Raw genomic sequence first — 22,626 nt, 5'->3', positions numbered from 1 at the left:
ACAACGATGACAACGATGATAGGTCAATATTCATTTTCCCCGTAGTGTTGATGGATAAATTGTATCGATACCATTGAAGAATTACTTTTCTATGGTATAAAGTATTCATTCATACAGTGTCTAAGTTTGATCAAAGTTATGTATAATTTCGTTTATTCCGAAGAAATTCACATTTGTACAACTGTACGAATATTTATTATCGATACTTGTTTCTTTTGATCAATTCCCAATGTTACGAACATTTATTGTCAATACTTGCTTATTTTTATCAACTTCCAATTTCACGAACCTTTATTATCAATACTTGTTTATTTTTATCAACTCTCAATTTTACGAATATTTATTATCAACACTTGCTTATTCTTATCAACTCTCAATTTTAGGAATATTTATTATCAATACTTGTTTATTTTTATCAATTCTCAATTTTACGAATATCTATCATCAATACTTGTTTATTTTTATCAACTCTTAATTTCATGAACCTTTATCATCAATACTTGTTTATTTTTATCAATTCCCAATTTTACGAATATCTATCATCGATACTTGTTTATTTTTATCAACTCTCAATTTCACGAGTATCTATCATCGATACTTGTTCATTTTTATCAATTCCCGATTTTACAAAATATTTTCATCAAGAACGGGAGGAACTTCTTTCCGAGCACCCCGTAGAACTGGAAAGAGTGGTCCAATCCGCACAGGGAAGAGTATCTTCAAAAAGAGGGAAACGCGTCGAGTTTGCTCGTTCAAATCACGTATCTTACTTTCTATTTATCTATCGCCGGGCCACCGAGAAGGATTCGTTTATCGCTGCATCCGCAAAATTTATACCACCTTGAAGGACACTCGTCTCCTTTTCTCTCTATCTGAGAAACGAAACCTGGAACGATCTCGCTCGAGTTCTTATCTTCCGTCTGAAAACTGCAGATTTCCCCTTTATGCGATGTAATGTTTCGCGATTCGATACCATCTTACGCGAGTATAGAATTTTACTGCAAAATCGAGAGATTGAACGACTGCAAACCAAACTCTCAATGCGATCCAAGCACAACGTTATCCTTCAAGTTGTCACATACTTATCTTAACCGTTGGTAATATCGACACTTATCGTTTCTTGGCAATTTATAGAACAACATCGTATTCCTAGCACTTATTTCATCTCAATTTTAACAACATTCCTTTACCGTAAAAATCTACAAGAAAAATAAACACAGTACATACATGTACAATTTTCTAATGATAAATTGAACGTTTAGTCGTTCCTAGTGTTCAAATTTCAAAACTGATAGTTAAATCACGGACTTTCTGAATCTCTATTTGTATCTTCCCTTCGAGTACTGTTCTCCTTTTAGTACAATGCTAGAAACAGTTAAACGATCTCGTGTCTGGAAAACTAATCTCGTCGAGACTAAATTATCTATTACAACTGAACGTTCATTGAGCGTATGTATACGATTCGTCGTACGTTCGTCTCGTTAGTTCAAGACTAAATTCGAACAATTCTGATATAAACCGATCAATTCTTGACGATTTGTTCGTTTCATTTTTCCAGACAGACGTAAGCATCACGGTTCGCTGGAAGATCGTTTGGCCGCGAAAATGCCGCGGAGTTCCGTCTCGGCTCGCTGGATGGCAGTTTCTCGAAGACGTAACGAGACCGAACGCGAGTACGATGGTCGTAAAAGACGACCGTGATCGACGGAGTAAGAAGCTGATCCCCGGGACGAACAATTCGCAATCAGGATGGTGATCGCGAGCGAAACCGCCGGTGAAACCATGTCCAACACGCCGGGGAAACTAAGAAGGTCTCGTAGATTGTCCTCTACCAGGGGTCTGAAGGTTCGTACGAGCGTAAACACGGCTGGCCAGGCGATCCCTCGGCAAGATCTCAATCAGAAGCTGGGTCTGTGTCCCATAGTTAGCCGTAACGTGGCCGATACAAAGGGTCGGCCGACAATCAATTGGGAATTGAACGAGAGGATCAGCCTGAGCAGCGGTTCCAGCACGGGTCTATCTGTTCGTCCGGACGCCAGAAAGGGGATCGAGTTCAGCGAGAATCGTCGAAAAGAGATCGATACCAAGATAGTGAACGATAACGGGTGCGAGCGTCGCGAGAACCGAAACGCGAGCAAGGCCAGCTTGGAGCTGATGAACGTCTCCGGTTACAGACAGGACCTGGAGAAAAAACGTCGTGGCTCGTGGTCGATCGACGTGGATGTGATCGAGCGCGGCAACACGGAGGGGAACGTCATCAAGAGCGACTCCAAGTACGAGATCGGTATACCCAGCGACGGTTCGTCGACCAGGAAACCGAAACAGAGACGTCAGCTGTCGAGCGCCGCGAAATCGCAGAAATCCGCGAAGAACGACGACGAGGAGAACGGCAGATGGGGCAGGAAGAAAGTGGACAAGACCAACGACTCGATCACCAAGAGGCTGGAGCTGATCCACGAATTGAATCAGAAGATCCTCGCGAATTACGAACGATTCCAACAGAAATCGAAACGTAAGGAAGGGAAGGAGTGCGCGGATACCGCCACCAAGGAACAAACGGGGAGGTGTCGAGCGACCTTGAACGATGAAAAGGAGGATCACGTGTACGGGGATGGGAAACGCAAGAGCCGAACGAAAGCGGAGTGCGTGGTGCAGAGGTGCCAGGATTCGTTGAGACAACGGAAACTGGACATCAATAAGTTCACGTTCTCGAGGGATCACTGCGAGAAACTCGCCGGGACGAAGGATCGCGTCGCGACGACCGATAAGAAACGATCGACGAAGGCAACCTCGAAGTCGAGGATCCTCTCCGATAACGAGAACTTCATCATGGCCGCGAAGCCCGGTTTCCACGGGCCGCAGGACGATAAAACGAAACGCGCCGCTACGAGAACGGAATATACCGTGAGCTCGAGGAGGGACGAGGGGAAGAGCTCGCGTACGAACAGCTCCGTCTTTTACACGAACTCGTCGACGAGGCACGTAGACACGGCGATCAACGACCACCACCACCACCACGACGACGACGACGACGACGACGATTGTCTGGGGAGCTCCAGATTGTACCCCGAGACCTATTCCAATCGCTCTAACGAAGTGAAAATCGATGAAGCGGAAGATCGTCTCGCGAACGCGTCGAATCTAACGGCAAACCGGGACCAAGGAACTCGGGAAACGTTCGATCGTGACAGAGACAACCTCGTCCCGGTCGATGGGACCAGGAGTTCCCAGACGATCGATCAGACAGCTTTGGAGAACGAGATCCTGGAGAATCTGGACGAGACCATCGAGAGATTCGATAACGAAAAATTGGAATCGAACAGAGTGATCGTGTCGCGGGAAACAACCAAGATGGACAGCTTCAGCACCGACTCGATACAGAACAGTCCGATTTCGGACACCAGGAGCCCGAAAGTGGCCAGGTTGCAGGAAACGTTCAACTCCTCGTGGGATTCCGGTGTCGGCGTGGACGTAGGCACTGGAAGCGGATGGGTCAGGATACACACGGGAATAGAGAGCAGCCTCGTCTATCTTACTCTGGATACCACTGCTAAAGACGTCTGCAGGGACATGCTATTAGGAGACGACTTGTCTTTGTTTATTCAGGTAAGCGGGCTCGAATCCACGCGGCTAATTATTCATTTGATTTACGACGCTGCGTGCCGAACCTAACGAGGGAGTCGGACATACTAATGAGAAATGTTCAGTGACGGCGAGACGACATTATGATGAACAACGCGACGGGATCTCGATGAATAATTTCATCGCGTAACCGTGGATCTTGTTTTTAACGAACTGCGACCGTTTCGAGAAATTCGGTTCCAAAATTGTTGCTGGAAGGCAACGTTCGAACGAAACGTCAAAATTTTCATCCGACGCTTTAAGCGGGGAAGGTCTCGAATTCTATTCGAGGAGTCTAGTTCGCAATCACGAAAATTGGGTAATAGTAGAAAAATAGTAGAAAATACTAAAATAGTAGAAAAATGGGAACCGATTGATTCTCGACGTTTTTGAAATAAGCTTAATGTTTGTTTATAGGTAATTCTATTCTACTTCGATCTTCAAAGTAATATCCGTCGGTTTGGGTAGATTTTTGCCATTTCTTAAATATCCGACGAATCTCCTCTTGGAAGGAATATAACGATTTTGAGTCAGTGAACTCGGTATATTGGATAAAAGTATATTTAATATTTAATTTAAATTTTTATTTTTTATCGACAATGATGAGTTTGATGAAAAGAAAAATCATACGAGCAGCATTTTCTTTTTTTTTTTAGTTGAAACGTGAAAATCATATACAGTGTGTAATGTACTGTTTCTCGAAGATTATTGTACTTATTATGTCGATTGTACAATTTTTCCAAATCGGGTATTACTGTTTCAAAGTTACTCGTACGTGCATATTTTAATACCCTAATATATCGGGAAGAAAATTCTATTTAAACAACTACCAGATTTGAATTACTTTAAAGGCCAAGATATAATTTGTACATCAAATATTTAAATTTCCCTACGAAAAATTATTATGGTTACAATTAATTTCAAACTCTCCGCGTACATTTGTTTACTTTACGAGACTTTTCAATTGCAAATAATTGATATATCGAATACTTTCACACGTTTCTTCCTCGAGTACGAAAAACGTGACTCTAGTTTCGTTTATTCGAGGCAAACGAATGATCAGAGAAAGGGCCGTATCGTTTCTAGAAAATCGTAAGTCGAGTGACTGTTTTCGAAACTGATCTTCGCCGACTGATTTTCCAAACGAAGGTGTCGCTCGTTACGATGAACACGAAGCGAAACGAACCGTGGATAACGGAGCGTCGTTTGTAGGGAAAATGTGGAAGATGGACGGGAAAATACGACGTTCTCGAGAAAAAAGATCGCCAACGGGGACGTGAAACGCGCGGGAGAAAAAATGCGAGAAGCTTCGGTGGGATATCCCCGCGGGCTTTATCGCGTGCTCGGGCATTAACGACGTCTGCAACAGAGCGAACCGGAAATCCCGGTGCACCGCAAGATCCCTCTGTGAAGGTATAAGTCGCGCGATTTCGTTTCGTCATTTTCGCGAGACCGTACAGAGAGGCCGGCTATCATTTTCTCCGTGAACAAAGGCCAAGTGTGATTTACATTCGCGGTCATTCTCCCTGAAAGGAAGCTCCAGTTCCGCCAAAACCGTGTCACTCTCGAGTTGAAGTCCACGGACGATTGAATCATTCTCATCGGTGTTGACGCGATTCGAGTGGAAGACAAATTTGTATTACGATTAAAACGATTCGATTTTCGAGTCTAGGAACGGACATTTTTAACAGGTATTTGTTTAGCGTGCTCCTTGTGCTCGTATCGGGGACGCGTTCCTTTGAAATATATTTAACGAGTAAATGAGCGTACGGGACGTTTGATTGAATGTACGATAGAATATTAAAATGTGTCGCGTGACTGAAAAATAGAATCTAGGATTGGTAAAGAGATTGGAACAGTTTCGATTAATATTTTAAAAATGGATTTCTGAATATTTTGCATTCATTAACGAGTAAATGAGCGTACAGGACGTTTGATTGAATGTACGATGGAATATTAAATGTATCGTGTGACCGAAAAATAAAACTTAGGATTGGAAAAAGAATTGGAACAGTTTCGATTAATATTCTGAAAATGAATTTCTGAATATTTTGTATTTTACGTACATTCGAGGTTATTTTCCATTTTTAATGCGAGCAATATAGATACGTAGATACGTATCGAATCAGTCGCCAGGATTATGGGAATTCGAAAATGGACATCTATGTCAAAAAACATCCGGTGCTATCAAAACTGCGAAAAATTCAATATACCTGGTAGCTGTAATCTCGATAATAAAACGATCAAGAGAACGGACACTTTGTGCAGCGATGTTCTTGCGGATTCTAGTACTCGAAATAGAGGTGGTATTTGTAAAGCAATGTCGACTCGAGATGCTTTTATTAACCTTCTCTTTATACATTTACCGGGTATGTATATTGGAAACGTGATCGTCCGAATCTCCGATAACCAATAACATCGTCCTCCAGCGTTTCGGGCCATGCTAAAACAGATATTCAACGAGATTAAAGGTTCTGAAAAATGGACGCGTGTGAAGGCTGTGGGAATATGAAAGTCGGACTGTGATCGAGTTCGTTTCAACCGTAAGGAAAATTTACTTTTTCCTTTCATTATCTTCTTACAATAAATCGTCAAACTCGATGGATGTATCTTCTACTCGTTATAGTAGTAAACGAATGGTCATACAAACGTGAATTTATAAATGTTTCCTCTTCAAATGGCAAACCTTGAAAATTGTACATTAGACTTTTAACCTTCTGTTATTAGATCCTTTTAGCGACCACGTGCAACCATATCTGGGTCAGTATAAACCCGACTATTCTTTCAATTTCGTTATTCTGTTGATTATTTCATCGATTCTGAAATAAACAGCTTAAATTACTCATCACGAGACAAGGAAATCGACGAGGCTTTCGCCAGCGTGGGTCAAAACGGACCCACGCTCGATCAACGGAGGGTTAATAAACCGTCAAATGTATAAACATTATATATAATTACTTGGATAGGATAGTGAAATAGAAATGTATTCCAATCTACTGCACAGGGTGGTAAAACAGAAAGTAGAATACTTGAAGGGCTTATAGTACTCATTGAGAGAAACAAAAAGTGTCCAATCAACATAGATTCTACGATCGATCCTTTCGATGTAAAATTAACTTTTGTTACTTACGAATCTTCGATATTGTAAATGAGTTTCTTCGTGACGAATTGAACGTAAACAAAAGAATTGGTTCAGAAGTATCGGTTCAAGATTGTTAACGCTAATATCGACGAAGATCGCTTCAACACAAATCAATGAAAAATTTACCATAACATAAAACCGAGATGTACATTCAAATAGAAAGAAAACATATCGAACATCTACTATGACAAGAATCATTAGTGATTATTGGTAATCTTGGATGGACAACCTTGGACTAATGTACTTTTGGAGAATCAATTGTTTATATTCAATGTATTGCAAAGAGACTCACGATATGGAATGTTCGTAAATGCAAATTAATTTTACCACGAACCGATCGACCGTAAGTGCTCGTCGAAAGTACTATGAAATCTTGAACTTTTTTTTTATCACCCAGTATAGACTCTCGCGTCCATGGAGGTTAAAAACGTGAAACAATTTCTACTTTGAAGGTATATAAACGTGCACCGTGTGTTTAAAATTTTATAGAGCTACTTTCATCACAATGGTTATACGCGTCTCGGTCTTATTCCGGACTATATCGAACTCATATTCGTTCTTTTACTAAAAAATCAACTGTTCCGAATTTTTTGTATTCCGAAACCCAGATAGCTTTCGGAACAAAATTCTTCGTATTAAAACGCTTTATTATTCGCGTACGTACATCGACGAAGCTGTCACGAGGGCGATCAATTTCATTAAAGACGATATCTCATTTTTCAACGAAGTAAACACTGCGTCGCGTTAATCGGACTTAACGTTCCGCGTTCTAATTTTTACCGCCATTGTGCCTCTGTCGAAGTTTTCTTGCCTCCAATCGTTCGAACGCGATCCGTTTCTGGTTTCGTTTGTGCGACGAAACAGACCTTTGTGCGTCGAAACGAAAGCAACGACGATGAACCGAACGTCGTAAAAATAAAAAGGAAGCTAGAAGCGTGGTGATTCACCGCCATAGTGGCTTTCTCGAGAGAAACCGATCTTGCTATACGTATACCACCCGCCGAAACTTTCCCGCCCTTTTCGTCGCTGGATGAAGAGCGACGTTGTATAATGAGTACGACGTGGCCTGCCTTCTCAAAGATAACGAGGTACGCGCTAGTAATCAAAGGAAGCTAAGACCTTAAATAGCAGACAACCTCTTGAAAGAAGCTTCGGCTGGATGTACCTACTGTTGGGGGTACTCGAGTCGGTAGTCGCGTATGTACCGACGGTCACAAGAATGACACTGATGGACTTCGTCTCTTCTTTGGATTTTTCCCCTGTTTTGTGTATAGCTCTGGTACATTGTCCAATCTAATGCTCTCGTGCACGATAAATAACGATAGTCTTGTAGAGAAATTAGTCAATTGTATTTTATTCTATTTTCTCGAGCTTTTAAAAGTTTCTTGGAGGAAAAACGATTTTTTTTATAGACTTTGGGTTTTTCCACTGTTTTGTGTATAGCTCTGGTACATTGTCTAATCCAATGCTCTTGTGCACGATAAATGACGATAGTGTTGTATAGAAATTAGTAAATTGTATTTTATTCTATTTTCTCGAGATTTTAAAAGTTTCTTAGAGAAAAAACGATTTTCCTGACATACTTTGTCTCTTCTTTGGGATTTTTCTCCTGATTTATGTATAGTTTTGGCACATTGTCAAATCTAATGCTCTCGTGCACGATAAATAATGATAGTCTTGTATAGAAATTAGTCAATTGTATTTTATTCTATTTTCTCGAGCTTTTGAAAGTTTCTTGGAGGAAAAACAATTTTTCTAATGGACTTTGTCTCTTATTTGGGATTTTTCTCCTGATTTGTGTATAACTTTGGTACATTGTCAAATCTAATGCTCTCGTGCACGTTAAATGACGATAGTCTTGTAGAGAAATTAGTCAATTGTATTTTATTCTATTTTCTCGAGCTTTTAAAAGTTTCTTGGAGGAAAAACGATTTTTTTTATAGACTTTGGGTTTTTCCACTGTTTTGTGTATAGCTTTGGTACATTGTCAAATTTAATGCTCTCGTGCACGATAAATGACGATAGTCTTGTAGAGAAATTAGTCAATTGTATTTTATTCTACTTTTTCGAGCTTTCAACCTCTAAAAGTTTCCCGAAGGAAAAACCTTTTACTCGTATCTGGAGAAGTTTATAAATACACAAGATCGCTTACCTAACATTGTACCCTAAAATACCCGCATTGATTTTTAGGATAGAGTTATTTCGAGATTACTTTAAGATTGTGGGTAAATTTTTTCCTCCAAGTCAGTATAATACTAACGCTGATGAAAACACGGTTATTTATAAATACGTATAAGAAACATATAAATTTGGATATATATATATATATATATATATCGGTAAATGAAAATTATAGTAATGGCTCCGTTTGAGTTATCCGAGGTTGTTACCCCGGATATAGTGTAGAATAATGCAAATCGACTAATCCTGATCGGTAAACAATTACGAAGATAATTTTACACCCGTGTTTAACCGTTTAAATTGAAAATTAATTCGATCGGACTATTAGTAGATTTCCCTCAAATGGCAATTATGGTCCAGAGTAAATACGTTTATACGTTCCAGCTTATTTTTTCGCTCTGTTCGTTTTCTCCTTCTTTTTATCGCGCGAAACACCGAACCTCCGAGTCATGGTGGTCGCAAAAAAAGATTTAATAATTATTGGAATTCCATCTGCAGAATGAGGGGAATGAAACACGGCACGGCCAGCCATTTATCTGTATTATTCGTCGGGCTGATATCTAAATGAACCGCTTTTACGTCGCGCAAAACGAAATCGAGGTATCAACTCGGTCTCGTTCATTTTGCCCCAATTCAAGCCCTCCCCGGTTAAAAGAGCGACACGACGGATATTTTTAAGATCATTTATTATCCGGATTAAGAGTCGAAACGCTGACGTTTTTTACGCTTATTGAAACGCATTCAAAGGAAAGCAACCCAGAGCGATGCGCTTTTCCTTCGTGCTAACAAGTTGACGAGGATTATTTATTGTCGTGAGATCGATCGCAGAAAAATATTTGAAAAATAATCTCTAGTTTCACGAATTCTTCCGCCAAGTATCGTACCAAAGGAAAATCGAATCTCTTTTAATGTTTGCAAAATATTACAAATTTCCGTTGTAGTATTTCATATTCGGAAACAAAATACGCGATTGATTAATAGCGAACGGTCCATATTAACCTTTTCCAGGGATTTTTAAATTAAATTTACCATAACACGGCGTAATTACCGAAATTGTGAACAAATATTCGTCGTTTTTCTCGATAAAGCGTCAACATTACACGTATCGTACGCCGGGAGGATTAATTCGAATTTTCATTCGTTCAAAAGAAAATAATTCGCGCCTGTACCGGTTAAAACTACGGTAAACTCTGATTTTTCACGGATTCATTATTGTTTTTTATCTTTCACGGATCAACCATTATTCTATGTATACGATGAATAACGTACCAACTTACAACGACCCGCGTATAAAATTGTGAAAAACGATGGAACGATGACGCGTTAGCAAACTTTATAATGTGACCAGTATTCGTTAGCAATCCACCGGTGAAAATTTAAATTTCACGGAATGATGAAATAACTATTATTACACAAGATACGACAGTTTATGTTTTAACCACGATAAATGTGTGAATACTTTTTCCATCTTGATATTTTAATGTTGATGTCAGCAGAAGTAGTAATTTTTACTCCGATGTAATTACAAACTGTCACGATCAATGGTAGTTTAAGTATTATTTCAATCCTGAGAGTTTTCGAGCGAATATTACACAGTAGAATAACTATCTCTACGAATATTCTACATTGCAAAATAACCGACATTTAACATTTTTTAATGTTCCCATTCGGGAATTTTATCCTGTTTTATCGTTAAAACATTTTCTATTCAACTTATACATATTTAGTATAACGTTTGTTACAAACTTCAAACAACTGTATCAATTAAATTGGTATACTTTATTGTACCAGTATATTCTACTTTATAAGTAAATACTACTTTACAAGTATATTCTATTTTATTCGGTACATTCTATTCCGTCCTATATTCCAATTCGTTCTGTGTGTTTTATTTGTTAAAGATTCGGAATAAAATCGTACAAGTAAAATTTCTTCGCGAGTAATTGCAAAATCGAGATAATTGTATACAAAATTAACTCAGGATTCTAGACGTGTACCACGCCCAGTATTTCCACGGTACCAGAAGCTCCCGTTTCGTACGATGACAGTACATTTCGAAATCTTGACAGGCTTGACACGTCAAACTCATTCATCATGCCCGCGGTATGCAACGCTAGAAGATATACGCTAGGACTTGTAAACTTGCATCTCGACTCGATCCATGGCGTACTTCCTCTTCATTGGGACATGAAATTCATCAGACGGTAGACATCGTGTCGCTGGCTGTTCTATTACTCTTTCATACGCGACAATGACGCACGCTGATAAACTTGTCAAGTGTGGAAAGAGAGTTTCGAACTTCACGACTGTCACAAAACCCGATCATACCTTTCTCCAAAAAAAAATTGTTACGCAGCATTCGTGACAAAGGTATAAAAGAATTCTGTGTCAGTAAAATTACCGAGCCAATTTCGTCGTAACATTGGTTCGCAGAAATGTATTATCTGGAACAATAACAGCCATCGTGGATACAATTTTAGACAATATTTATCGTTATTAGAATTTTTATCGTTGTTTTCCTCGTGTGGTTTATTTTTCAAAATTTGTGTAGTACTCGGAATAGTGTTCAGATTTTTCCATACAACGATAAAATGTATTTAGAATAATAACAGCTATCGTGGATACAATTTTAGACAATATTTATCGTTATTAGAATTTTTATCGTTGTTTTCCTCGTGTGGTTTATTTTTCAAGATTTGTGTAGTACTTGGAATAGTGTTCAGATTTTTCCATACAACGATAAAATGTATTTAGAATAATAACAGCCATCGTGGATACAATTTTAGGTAATTTTTATCGTTGTTTTCCTTGTGTGGATTATTTCTCAAGATATTTATCTTGTAATAGTACTTGTAATAGCGTTCAGGGCGATTTTTCCATACGACGATAAAATGTATTTAGAATAATAACAGCCATCGTGGATGCAATTTTAGACAATTTTTATCGTTAGTAGAATTTTTATCGTTGGTTTCCTTGCGTGGATTATTTTTCAAGATTTGTGCAATACATTGTAACAGCGTTCAGATTTTTCCACACAACGTTGTAACAGTCGTGAAACTAATTTAAATTTTCTTCTCATGAAGAAATATTTTTCAATCGTATCGAAGGTTATAGCTATGTATTCCAGGTGCTATGAAACGTCACTTTCAATTTTTTTTGAGAAGCTTAACGCTTCTTTGGCTTTAAAAAACCGTGAAATTATTTCTAGAGTCATCGAATCGTAATAAATTCGTCGCGAAAATCACCTCTACGACAACAGTCGAGCACAGAAAAGGATAAAAGTCATTCGCAGTAAACAGCGCTGTTGAATCGCACGTAAACGAGGCATTTATCATGTATTAAGAAAAGTGGTACGAATGAAGTGATCGATGAAAGGGTTTCCACGATTTTCGACCCAATTCCCACCGTTGGTGAAGCTTGAAAAAATTTCGTTAATCTTTCTCTCCCTCTCTCTCTCTCTCTCTTCCACAACCTCGACCGAACAGTCATAGTAGAATTAATTAAAAAATAACGAGTTTTTCGATCAATTGGAACGATGAGCCGGGAATAGCAGTTTTTGACGAGAACGTGATTTTCCGTGAAACGGGGATAAATCGTAAACTGAGATAAATCACGATTCACGTTTAATCGCTCGTCTGTATCGATTATCTGTAATGTCAACAGATGAAAATTAAATAAAACTTCGAAACTCACGTTGGAAATGTGACGAGTCGAACGAACGATGGAAATTCACGCTGGAAAAAAACTCGTGGATAAATCATTGTTCTGACGAAATTAGGATAATTCTAAAGCGAAGAAGTATGTTTCTGATTTAAAAATTCAAAAAAAAAAAAAACATCGTAAAAACGATATCAACCGATTCAAATAGACGTTTACATTTTGCGTAAAATTATTGTGGACGTGTATTTTAATATCGTTAGGATTTGGGAGAAAATATCCAGGAACGTTCGAGGCACGTTGACACTCGAGAATTCGACGAATTCGCGAAATTTTTGGTATTTCGGAGTAAAATTCCTGTAACTCAAGAATACTCGAGAAAGGACGCTTAACCCGCGTGCGAACTTGCTCGCCCCTTATGTAATTAAACACCTGTTCGCTCCTCCGCGAACCGGTCAGTCACGTGTTACAAACTGCCCGACTTCCTTTGCCACAATTTCTCAGGTCGGAGACACCTGTTTCAACGGCGTTCTGGAACGCGACAGCTGCCCCATAGTAAATTCGTTGACATACCCGATTTCAAGAAATTTATCGCACGATACACAACCACTACCTGAGTACAAACTTCTCAGACCTAATTCTACTTTTACAATGTATTTCGATACGTGGTAGGTTTCTCGATCAGTTTTGTCGTTCGATAAGAAATGGAGCTATTAGGTTCGTTTTATTTTTCGGAAGATGGTACTACTAATTGGTGAACATGTGTGAAGTTTCGTGTAGATCTGTCGACTCGTTTGTGTACTTACAATTGTTCAAAGTTGAAGTGTCATTGTATTTTTTTACAATGGAACAAAACGACGAAACTTATTGAACAACCTGGTATACAACTGTGTTTGAAGAATAAAACGAGCATGGAGTGTTTTGTCATCGTTAAAGTTTAATTCGATCGATCAACCGATATATGTTCATTTCGAGAATGATTCAAACTGAAGGAATGAAAATAATTAACAGAGACGAACGAGGTACTTTACGATAAAGAAAGTATTAGTTTAATTGTGCAACGAATAATATTTCATTCGATGATTTCTCTGTAACGAGAAATAGAGAAAACGATTATTTTCGTGTGAAATGTAATTCTTCCGTAAAATTTACAAAAGAACTTTTGAAATTTCGAATATATATCGGGAAATCCACAGAACTACAAAAGATAATCATAGATTTTGCTCCGAAAGTGAATCAGATCTTGAAGTGAGAATAAAAAACTTTAAGAATACTGTCAAACGCAATTGTGTTAACAAATATACACCTACAGATGTACAGTGACGTATTTAAGAAACATTGTTCTTCTTTAACGATTCAAACGAGATTCACCCAGGTGTCTTGAAACGTGTATTTCGGTCAAAACTATGTTCGATATTTTGCCTCGAGTACAATAATTTCGTTTGCAGATAGAAAATTCAAAATAATCTCTTCGAGACTGATAATTGCTCGTTAGTTGTTGAATTTTCTAGAGCTACGTACACTGAAATGCAAAAGAAGAGTGTACACGAATCCCTGAAGGATAGTGGGGCCGATCGCAGGATAAAAAAATGTTGATCGTGGGTACGGTAAATAAATAAAAACTGCGCTGTCCAGCTTAGACCTTTCATAAAAATCGTAAAGTCGGCTGACATCCGACCGAGCGTAAAGTGCTCTTTGACGAAGCGATCGCGGCTTTATCGTGGACCATTAAACGAAATTTTTCTTTTCTCTCTCTCTCTCTGCTCTTCTATCCAAAGTAAGCAACATAAAAAGGGACGGCCTTTTAAAAAGGGAGCAATCGTGTAGCGACGTCACTCGTCGTAAAGCAACAATCGTTAAACAACGTCCGTCGGTAAAAAAAGACTCGTTAAATGCGACAGCTCGTAAATTGCTCCCTGTGTACAGACGAACAACGTTTCAAATTTCCAGTCGATCGCGATGAATTGAATTCTTTCCCCAAGGAAACGAACCACGAAATCAAACTACTACCGATGATAATTCTAATAATCTCTGATTCTCTGTAATATCTCTAAGTATCTCTCTAGTATCTCTAAGTATCTATCTAGTATATATATATATACATATATACATATATATATATATATATATATATATATATATATATATATATATATATATATATATATATATATATATATAGTGTCTCTAAGTATCTATCTAGGATCTCTAAGTGTCTATCTAGTATCTCTAAGTATCTATCTAGTATCTCTAAGTATCTCTGATTCTCTTGTTTTCAACGAATCACAAAAGTGGTTGGAAAGCACGATCGATAATTGAGAAGTGATCGCGAATGGTATCGTTATCGGAATTGATCGTTTTCGTTGGATAGATAATTTACGATTTAGTTTTTTCGAAGAAATCGCTCGTAATATAACTTTATCTCGGCTGCGACATTACTATCGGGCATTGAAATCACCGGAATACACAGTGTCGTAATAGCCTATCGTGACGTAACAATATTAACAGCACCACTGTGTAACAAGATTATCGTTTTTCAGTATTCTACACTGCGAGAAGACGCGTTCACAGATATCGTGTTTGTATTTTTCTAACACTTTTATATAAATAAATTATTCGATAATGTATTATTGTATCGCTCGAGAGGTATTTTCGCGGTTGCATCGAAATCCCAACCATTGCCGAATCGATAATCGTATTCATACGAACCGTTAATTGTTCCAACTCTGTCGGTTGGCACAAAAAATATCAATACTATAATATCGACATCGTCGTGGTAAAATATTAATAGGACATTAAAACGACACTGTCGTCAAACCTGTACTGTTACATTTTATTACTCGAGACGAGAACATCGAGACTTGTTGCATCTGCAATCTTCCATTTTAAATACTCCGAGAACAATTAATCAACGAAATGTTGAACTTAAATGGAAGAAAGTCGTCGAGATGGATAATCTCTGAATTTGTCTTTCGATTCGTGACTGTATTCCGTCGCCCTGGTTGGTGACCTTTATTTTATATATTTCGTATAAAATGGCCGGATTGCCACTAAACCACCATACTTTTATCGCACACCTCGCAATGTTCTCAGCGAGAAGGACTTCGTTTAAGACCTTGGCTCAAACTGAGGAATGACTGTCGTTAAAGAAAAGCGAACAACGTCGACTAGGATTAGATCAGATGCGATAAGACTAATTGAACGTTTTATCGTTCGACCGCGAAATATCGCTGACTGGAACAGATAAAAGAACACGCGAACCTCGAGAGAAATTTTATTCCTTGGATCGAGGGGTTCGCGTTAATGCGAGAATGACGCAATTTCGTTCGACGAATTTTCAGTTCGCGCGTTTCATCGATGTATTATTCAATTTCGTTATTACGCGTGGCCAAGTCACTGTACGCGTTATAAAAATGAAACGAAAATATTTTCGGGTGTTAATTTCGGTCGATGTACTTTTGTACATTCGTTTCGTTATTTCAATCTCTATTTTTTTCCATCGTAACTTTCCAACGACGCTTCTGACATACGAATCTGCAACTTCCATAGGCGGACGACTAATCAAGCGAGAATAACGCGTTGTTTAAAGTTCGTACCGGTCGACGACATAAATTATTCAGGTTTTCACACGGAAACAACTCACTCAAGTCCGCGATATTTTGGATTGAATTATTGATCATCCAGAGGCTGTTACGAATTGAATTAAGTGCGAAATGAGTTTTGTTTAAACGGTTTAACTAAATGGTATCCCCCCTTTTAGCTTCGACAACGAAACAATTTCGTTGAATCCGTCGAGGGTTATTAAAGATAAATATATCTACGAGGATTTTCGAACGTGAGTTAATCCATTGTTGATTTTTTTTACAGACAACAAAGTCCTCCTTACAATCCTTACACTTGTACATATTATCTTAACTATCGATAGAACTCAAAATTGATTGAATTTTCAAAGTTTGTCTTTTGATTCAAACTATATGTAAAATTAAAAACTAAACGTAGATATAAATTACTTCGATTTAATAAAAACTAACCCAGTATTAAAAACTATTAATAATAATTAATAATACTATTAATTAATAATAATATAGAAACTATTAATAATAATAATTCACAGGTAAAGCTGGCAGTGTCTGTGATTAATAATTTACGATGAAACTCAATATATCGAATTATATTTAACGTACCCTAAATCATGCAATCGATCATCGCGAATCCAGTGTTCAGGGATCGTTCGTTCTTCGAAATGAACGAAATCACCATGGCGTACCTAGATATGTCTACGTGCTCGACGTTTATAATGAGTTTTGTTAATTACGTGCGAGCCTCTCGTGGGATGCAGGTAGCCCAGTTTCTCTTGTGCGGTCCAGTGGATCGATAGTCTCGTTTCTATCGAACGGAAATAAGGCTTTTACGACGTTAACGAGAATTTTAGAGCTAAACTCGTGTGGAGTGTTGGGCCTCTTTTCCTTTTCGCGCCAATTTCACCCTCGATCTCGCTCTTTCGGGCTCTTTTCTGCTTTCACGGGCTCATTGATTCACTGGCTAACTTACTCGTAGCTATTTCTCTCTTTCTCGCTCTCACTTGTACGGTCGATCACACGTCTTTCTTTCTTTGAATCCTTTGTATTTGAAACGACGAGAGTAGATCGTCGCGATCTCTCTAGTTTGAAATGCACAGTGACGAAGAGCACTCTTTCGAAAGGTTCAACCCTTTAATTTCTATAGTTTTAGAACAGCTACATATTGATTTTTGTAGAGTATTCAGTATTTAAATTTCAAAGTGAATTAAGGTGAATCTATATAGTTCAGGAATTGAAATATATGGTTTTCTATCTTCATTGTATGAAGTAACAAAGCCTATATAAATAGTTTCTACTTGTGACGTGCATGGTTTCATTATGTATTTATTTAGGGCAGTTAAATGTTAGACTATACAATCTGGAAGGTTATGATATATAAATATTTAAATAAAAATTTCTCTGATTATAATATTGCATAATATACTAAAACGTTTTTTACAAATTTCATCTTTTATAGAAATATAATTTACAAAATTAATTTACATCGATGTGGTGTACAAACTTAATAAATTTAGGCCCAATAATCGTTCAATAAAATAATGCAACTAAGTAACGCAATTTGTAAAGAAATAATTAGATGCAGAGCATTGATGACAAATAGTGTTGTATAAATATGCATCGGAAGGTTATTAACAATAGTTGAATTAAAATTATTTTAAGAAAATTCGTATTGTACAAAGTTTTGCGATACAATTAGAATATCAAGCATTTAATTCAATAATTAACGACCTCGATAAAACATTGATTACTCGTCAATTGTTGTCAATAATTAGAGAATTTAATGACTGTAATATAATGCTTTTGAATTATTTACATATGATAATTGTCGCGTCGGTCGCCATTAATTACAACTAAATTACCTTAATTATTTTAAAATGTCATTTAAACGTGGCAATATTCTATGAATAAATGAAACGATAACAAGTTCTGAAAAATGTTGAACAATATTCAGTAATTAAACTTCACGTTCTATGACTGTAATTACATTAAGCTTGAATGAATCGTTAATTTAACCGTGAGCCGTTAAAAATGAAAAAAACATTATTTTTCATCCCTTTTGAAAGTCACAAAATAACGAAGTGTTCTCGTAATGAAGCAACTGTAAATAACACGAGGTCGAGTCGGATAATATGATGGCGATCCTCTCAAAGGAACCATATTTATGTAATGTAAAATATAATTGCGCAGAAAGGATGAGAATAATGATAAACAATAGTTGATACAGTTCCATACTTGTTATTAAAAATGGCTGCTAAATAATCACCAGGCATATTTGTAGAAAAACAAACGAAAAGATATTTTTTTTGTTTTTCTAAGCAAACTTCACTAATAGACAAATTTATTTTAACGTTTTCAATGATTCTATAATTTTTCATTTTACACAGTCTAATTGTGCAGAGAATAATTTCATAATAATATTATAAGTACACGAAATTCAGTCGAAATGTCATAATTTGACACATTGAAGTAAAAATATAGTGAAAATATAGAAAATAATAAAAATGTATTTTTCATTATTGCAGAATTAAAGTCAAGCATTTTGTAATTACCAACGTAGTTATATATTTGTTAGAAAAAATCAATCTTTACTTCAAAAAAAAATTATAATAATTCTGTAATAAAAGTGCAGGAAAACGAATTATCCAACAATAGAAGGATTAAGGATGATTCTAGTTATTCAAATCGAATCATTACGGTGACATTTTTCATTGGAGAGATCCATAGACTGAAAAAGAAAATTTTTAATACATTACAATCTAGGCAAAATTTCAATTTAAAGTATACTTTTATACCACGTTGGTAGCCTTCGTTAGTTTTAAGTTACCTTAAAGCATAAGCGTTTGTTTATAAAAAATAATGTCCGTGCTTGGATCGAATAGATAAAAGAATATAAAATACCTTTGAGAAAAAGAATAATCGAGGGTGAGTCACTTTGACGAATAGCGTGAGAAAATTTATTTATCCGTGAAAATAAAAGAAATTTTCACTACTATTTTATATTTTTGTTTGATTACTTTCCGTCTGATTGGTTTCGAAATACACAGGACGGAGCCGCAAAATAACCGAGAAATATTCCAACATATTTGGCAGATCATTTCGAGCCAGAAAGGTTATATACACCATTGTTCTATTTTCTGTAAAAATACTCTTCCCCAAATTAAACGAAGGGGTATGATGTTTTAACGACACTGTCTTCGTTAAAGACCCTTCTACGACAAAGGAGAATTCAAGAGTCACGTTTGTTTTCTTCGGTAGCCATGATAAAGACTCAACGACGAACACTTGTGACAATACGTCTCCAAGTTGACGGAAAAATCGTTCGTTGAAATGGGACCGATTGATCAAAAAAATGGTTGATAGAACGGAGAATCTTTTTTCGAGAAAAACGACTTCTTTCGAGCTTGAATCCCTCCCAATATCTCATTTCTTTGGAGATGAGATGTTCGCGGATGAAAGAATCTCGAGCTTCGAGTTTGAAAAGAATTTCGTTCCGGCTACGTGTACGGTAATTCGATCAAAGAATGTTACAATGAGGTAATAATAATGATTACAAAAATAAGTTTCGAAAAATTGAAACGCTATCCTTCTGCAGTAACAGAAATAAGACGAAACGATAATAGCTGGAGTCGTGAATTAGTAAGAGTTTGAACAATGATTGATCTTTCCGTCGTACTATAAGAAATTATTTCTTACTTCCTGTTGTTTATTAATGATAGCCAAAGATGCAAAACGACGTAACTAATTATGCATGACAGTTGCTCGATAGTATCTACTTCGAGCCAGTGTCATTAAGAGAAGAGAAAGATTATTTACATTAGCTTTTCAACACTCTGTATATTATGCAGAGTATTTATAAAAAATAGTTAATCAGTTTAAAATATTTATTTTGTGGGTTCACATACGTTAAGACTTTTTTGTAAGAGTTGGAGTTTTCTAAGAGTTCTTTCTACAATTATGATAATTCGATTCCATACGTGTCCTTCAAGTTCCCAAAGTTTGTCAACACTCTGTATATTATATATAAAATACTCAACGAATTTAAAATATTTCTTTTTCAGATTCACGTACACTATTTCTTTCTTTCTACAATTAAATCGCTAATTCCATACGTGTCCTTCAAATTCCCAAAGTTTGTCAACACTCTGTGTATTATACATAAAATACTTAACAAGCTTAAAATATTTCCTTTTCAGATTTACGTACACTATTTCTTTCTTTCTACAATTAAATCGCTAATTCCATACGCGTCCAAGTTTCCAAAGTTTGTCAACACTGTACATTATTAAGAGTACATCGACATTCGTCGACCCAAATTTATGCGATGAATGCCCCGCAGGGCTTACAACTAAATCCTCATTAGTTCGGACGCTGCATCGAGCGCAACGAGGACAGTTGTCTTGAACGGGAATGCGCTTTTATGGCAATTTGGGTGTACGACTACACGAGCTTTGTCAACGATGATAGTGGCTGCAAAGGAAGTTACGCTGAATTGCTGAACTTACGAGAAAGGGAATAATCCACGGTTACGTCTCGAGAGTATTACAGGAACTCCAGTCGTTTCTATAGACAGCCTTTATGTACATGTGTCTATTCATTGTCAGTAGACACAGATGAACAACGCTTATGTCTGTTATTTCGTTCATCGTTCGAAGCGTTTACCTCGCAAAGAGTCGAATACTTTTTCTCAGAGGTGATAAGAGCATATAAGAAATTCTTAAACAGAATGGTGATAAGAGCACGTACGAAATTCTTAAAAAGAATTGCTAATATGACGAGAGTTGCTTGTGAGTTCAGTTGCTCATAATATAGCATATTATATTTTATAATATATTATGAATGAATTATTGAAATGAATCGATACGATAACGAGAAACTTTATGCTCGAATTATTCAAACGAACCTATAAATCGTTAGTCGTTTGAAACAATTGCGACGTAACGTTTCCAATTTTCTTTTTTCTCAAACGTATTATTATCGTGAACTAAATAACAATTATTTCACAGTAGACTCATAATAGTGGAACAATTAAAAGTCAGGAACAACATTAATATCAAAGCATCGTAGATAATGAATTTTTAACGAACGCGTGCGTGTACGAATTTCGGGGAAGTTTAATTATTCGTAATAATTAATAGGACAGAATGAGTTTAATGAACTCGTAAAAAAGTTTGTCGTTACCGCATGAACTGCAACGCAGCGTGTACTCACCGTACGAATATTTCGCGGAACAAGAAACGGAATCTGTAATTTTAATTCAACGACAATTTCGTAGCAATCTACGAGACACGTATTTCCACGCGAGTGTCACAATAGACGCTAATGTGGAAAAATTGTATTCGGGAAACGTTGCGATTCGGCCGCGTAAACTGTGTATTCGTTTCACGCAGAAACGAGATATTTTAATTACGACGAGCGAAATAGCGATCGAGGAACGACGTAAAAATGACGAGCTCGCGCGCGTGTTTTCGCGGTCGATTACTTTTAATAATTTGCAAAATAAACTTTTAACCATCGCAGCGCGACCCGCTTCCGTGTCAATAAACAGAAATTCGTGTATCCGCAAATGCAACGCTGCCCGCCACGATGCCACTGTATGCAATTGGATTATTTTTCATTTTTACGAATCCGCGCGACGACCCAAATTTCATTCGATATTTTAGAAAAGAATGTTAAAAATAAAAAAGAAAAAAATAACAAAAAACTGGTCCGTTTCAAATTTTTGTTCGCAACTTTTTACTTTCACGTAGACCAAAATGGGGAAAGATTTGGAATCGATTCTAATTTTCGTTTCTCAATTTATTATGTACGATTCCAACGATATATCAAAATGATTTGAGGTTGTTGGAAAAAGTATTAGAAAAATTGCGATTTAGATCGATCGTTACGTAAAAGTAACTGGATATACCTACGAAACGAATGCAATCTATTTATACAAATTATTGTATAAATATTTATTTCGCGAAATATTGCTATTTTTTTCATGAAGTTTACTGTACCTGATATTCAAGATTTTTCCTTTAAATTAACATTGTCGATTATAATATTACGATTCACAGTACATTAAGATAAGATAAAATTTTACATTTGAAATTCTAATCTTCTAAATTTGGAAAATTAAATGTTATATAGGATAATCAAATTTGTTCAATATTCATAACCTTCTCAATTATCGGATATTAAAATCTATTTATCGTTTACAATGTACGTAATTACGAAGTAATAAAACGTGTTCATAGTCCGTTCAATTACTATACAGTGAAATCTGTTCAAAATTCATAATTCGTGCAATTATTACATAATAAAATCTATTCAAAATTCATAATTCTCGAAATTATTAGATCATAAAATTAATTCTACATCCATAATCCCTGTATTTATTAGACATGTATGAAAATCTATAGAAAATTTGCAATCCCCTCGAAATAGAAGAATTTTGTTAACAAA

The 22,626-nt window shown here is 36.7% G+C and overlaps 1 protein-coding gene across 1 annotated transcript in view; it reads left to right on the top strand.

Annotated features, from left to right (window-relative positions):
* The first annotated feature begins 1,733 nt into the window (after positions 1–1,733).
* The window catches only part of Phlpp (PH domain leucine-rich repeat protein phosphatase), a 134,909-nt gene continuing 114,016 nt past the window's right edge, over positions 1,734–22,626 (top strand). Inside the window, exon 1 of the mRNA XM_076305521.1 lies at positions 1,734–3,606. Within this exon, the coding sequence (XP_076161636.1) occupies positions 1,750–3,606 (1,857 nt within the window). The 5' untranslated portion in view covers positions 1,734–1,749. The remainder of the gene's footprint in view (positions 3,607–22,626) is intronic.

The sequence above is a fragment of the Ptiloglossa arizonensis genome, chromosome 2 (genome assembly GCF_051014685.1).
Source record: "Ptiloglossa arizonensis isolate GNS036 chromosome 2, iyPtiAriz1_principal, whole genome shotgun sequence".
Classification (NCBI taxonomy): Eukaryota; Metazoa; Arthropoda; class Insecta; order Hymenoptera; family Colletidae; genus Ptiloglossa; species Ptiloglossa arizonensis.
Note: the sequence above shows the minus strand (reverse complement) of the source record. Positions and strands in the feature narration are given on the sequence as shown.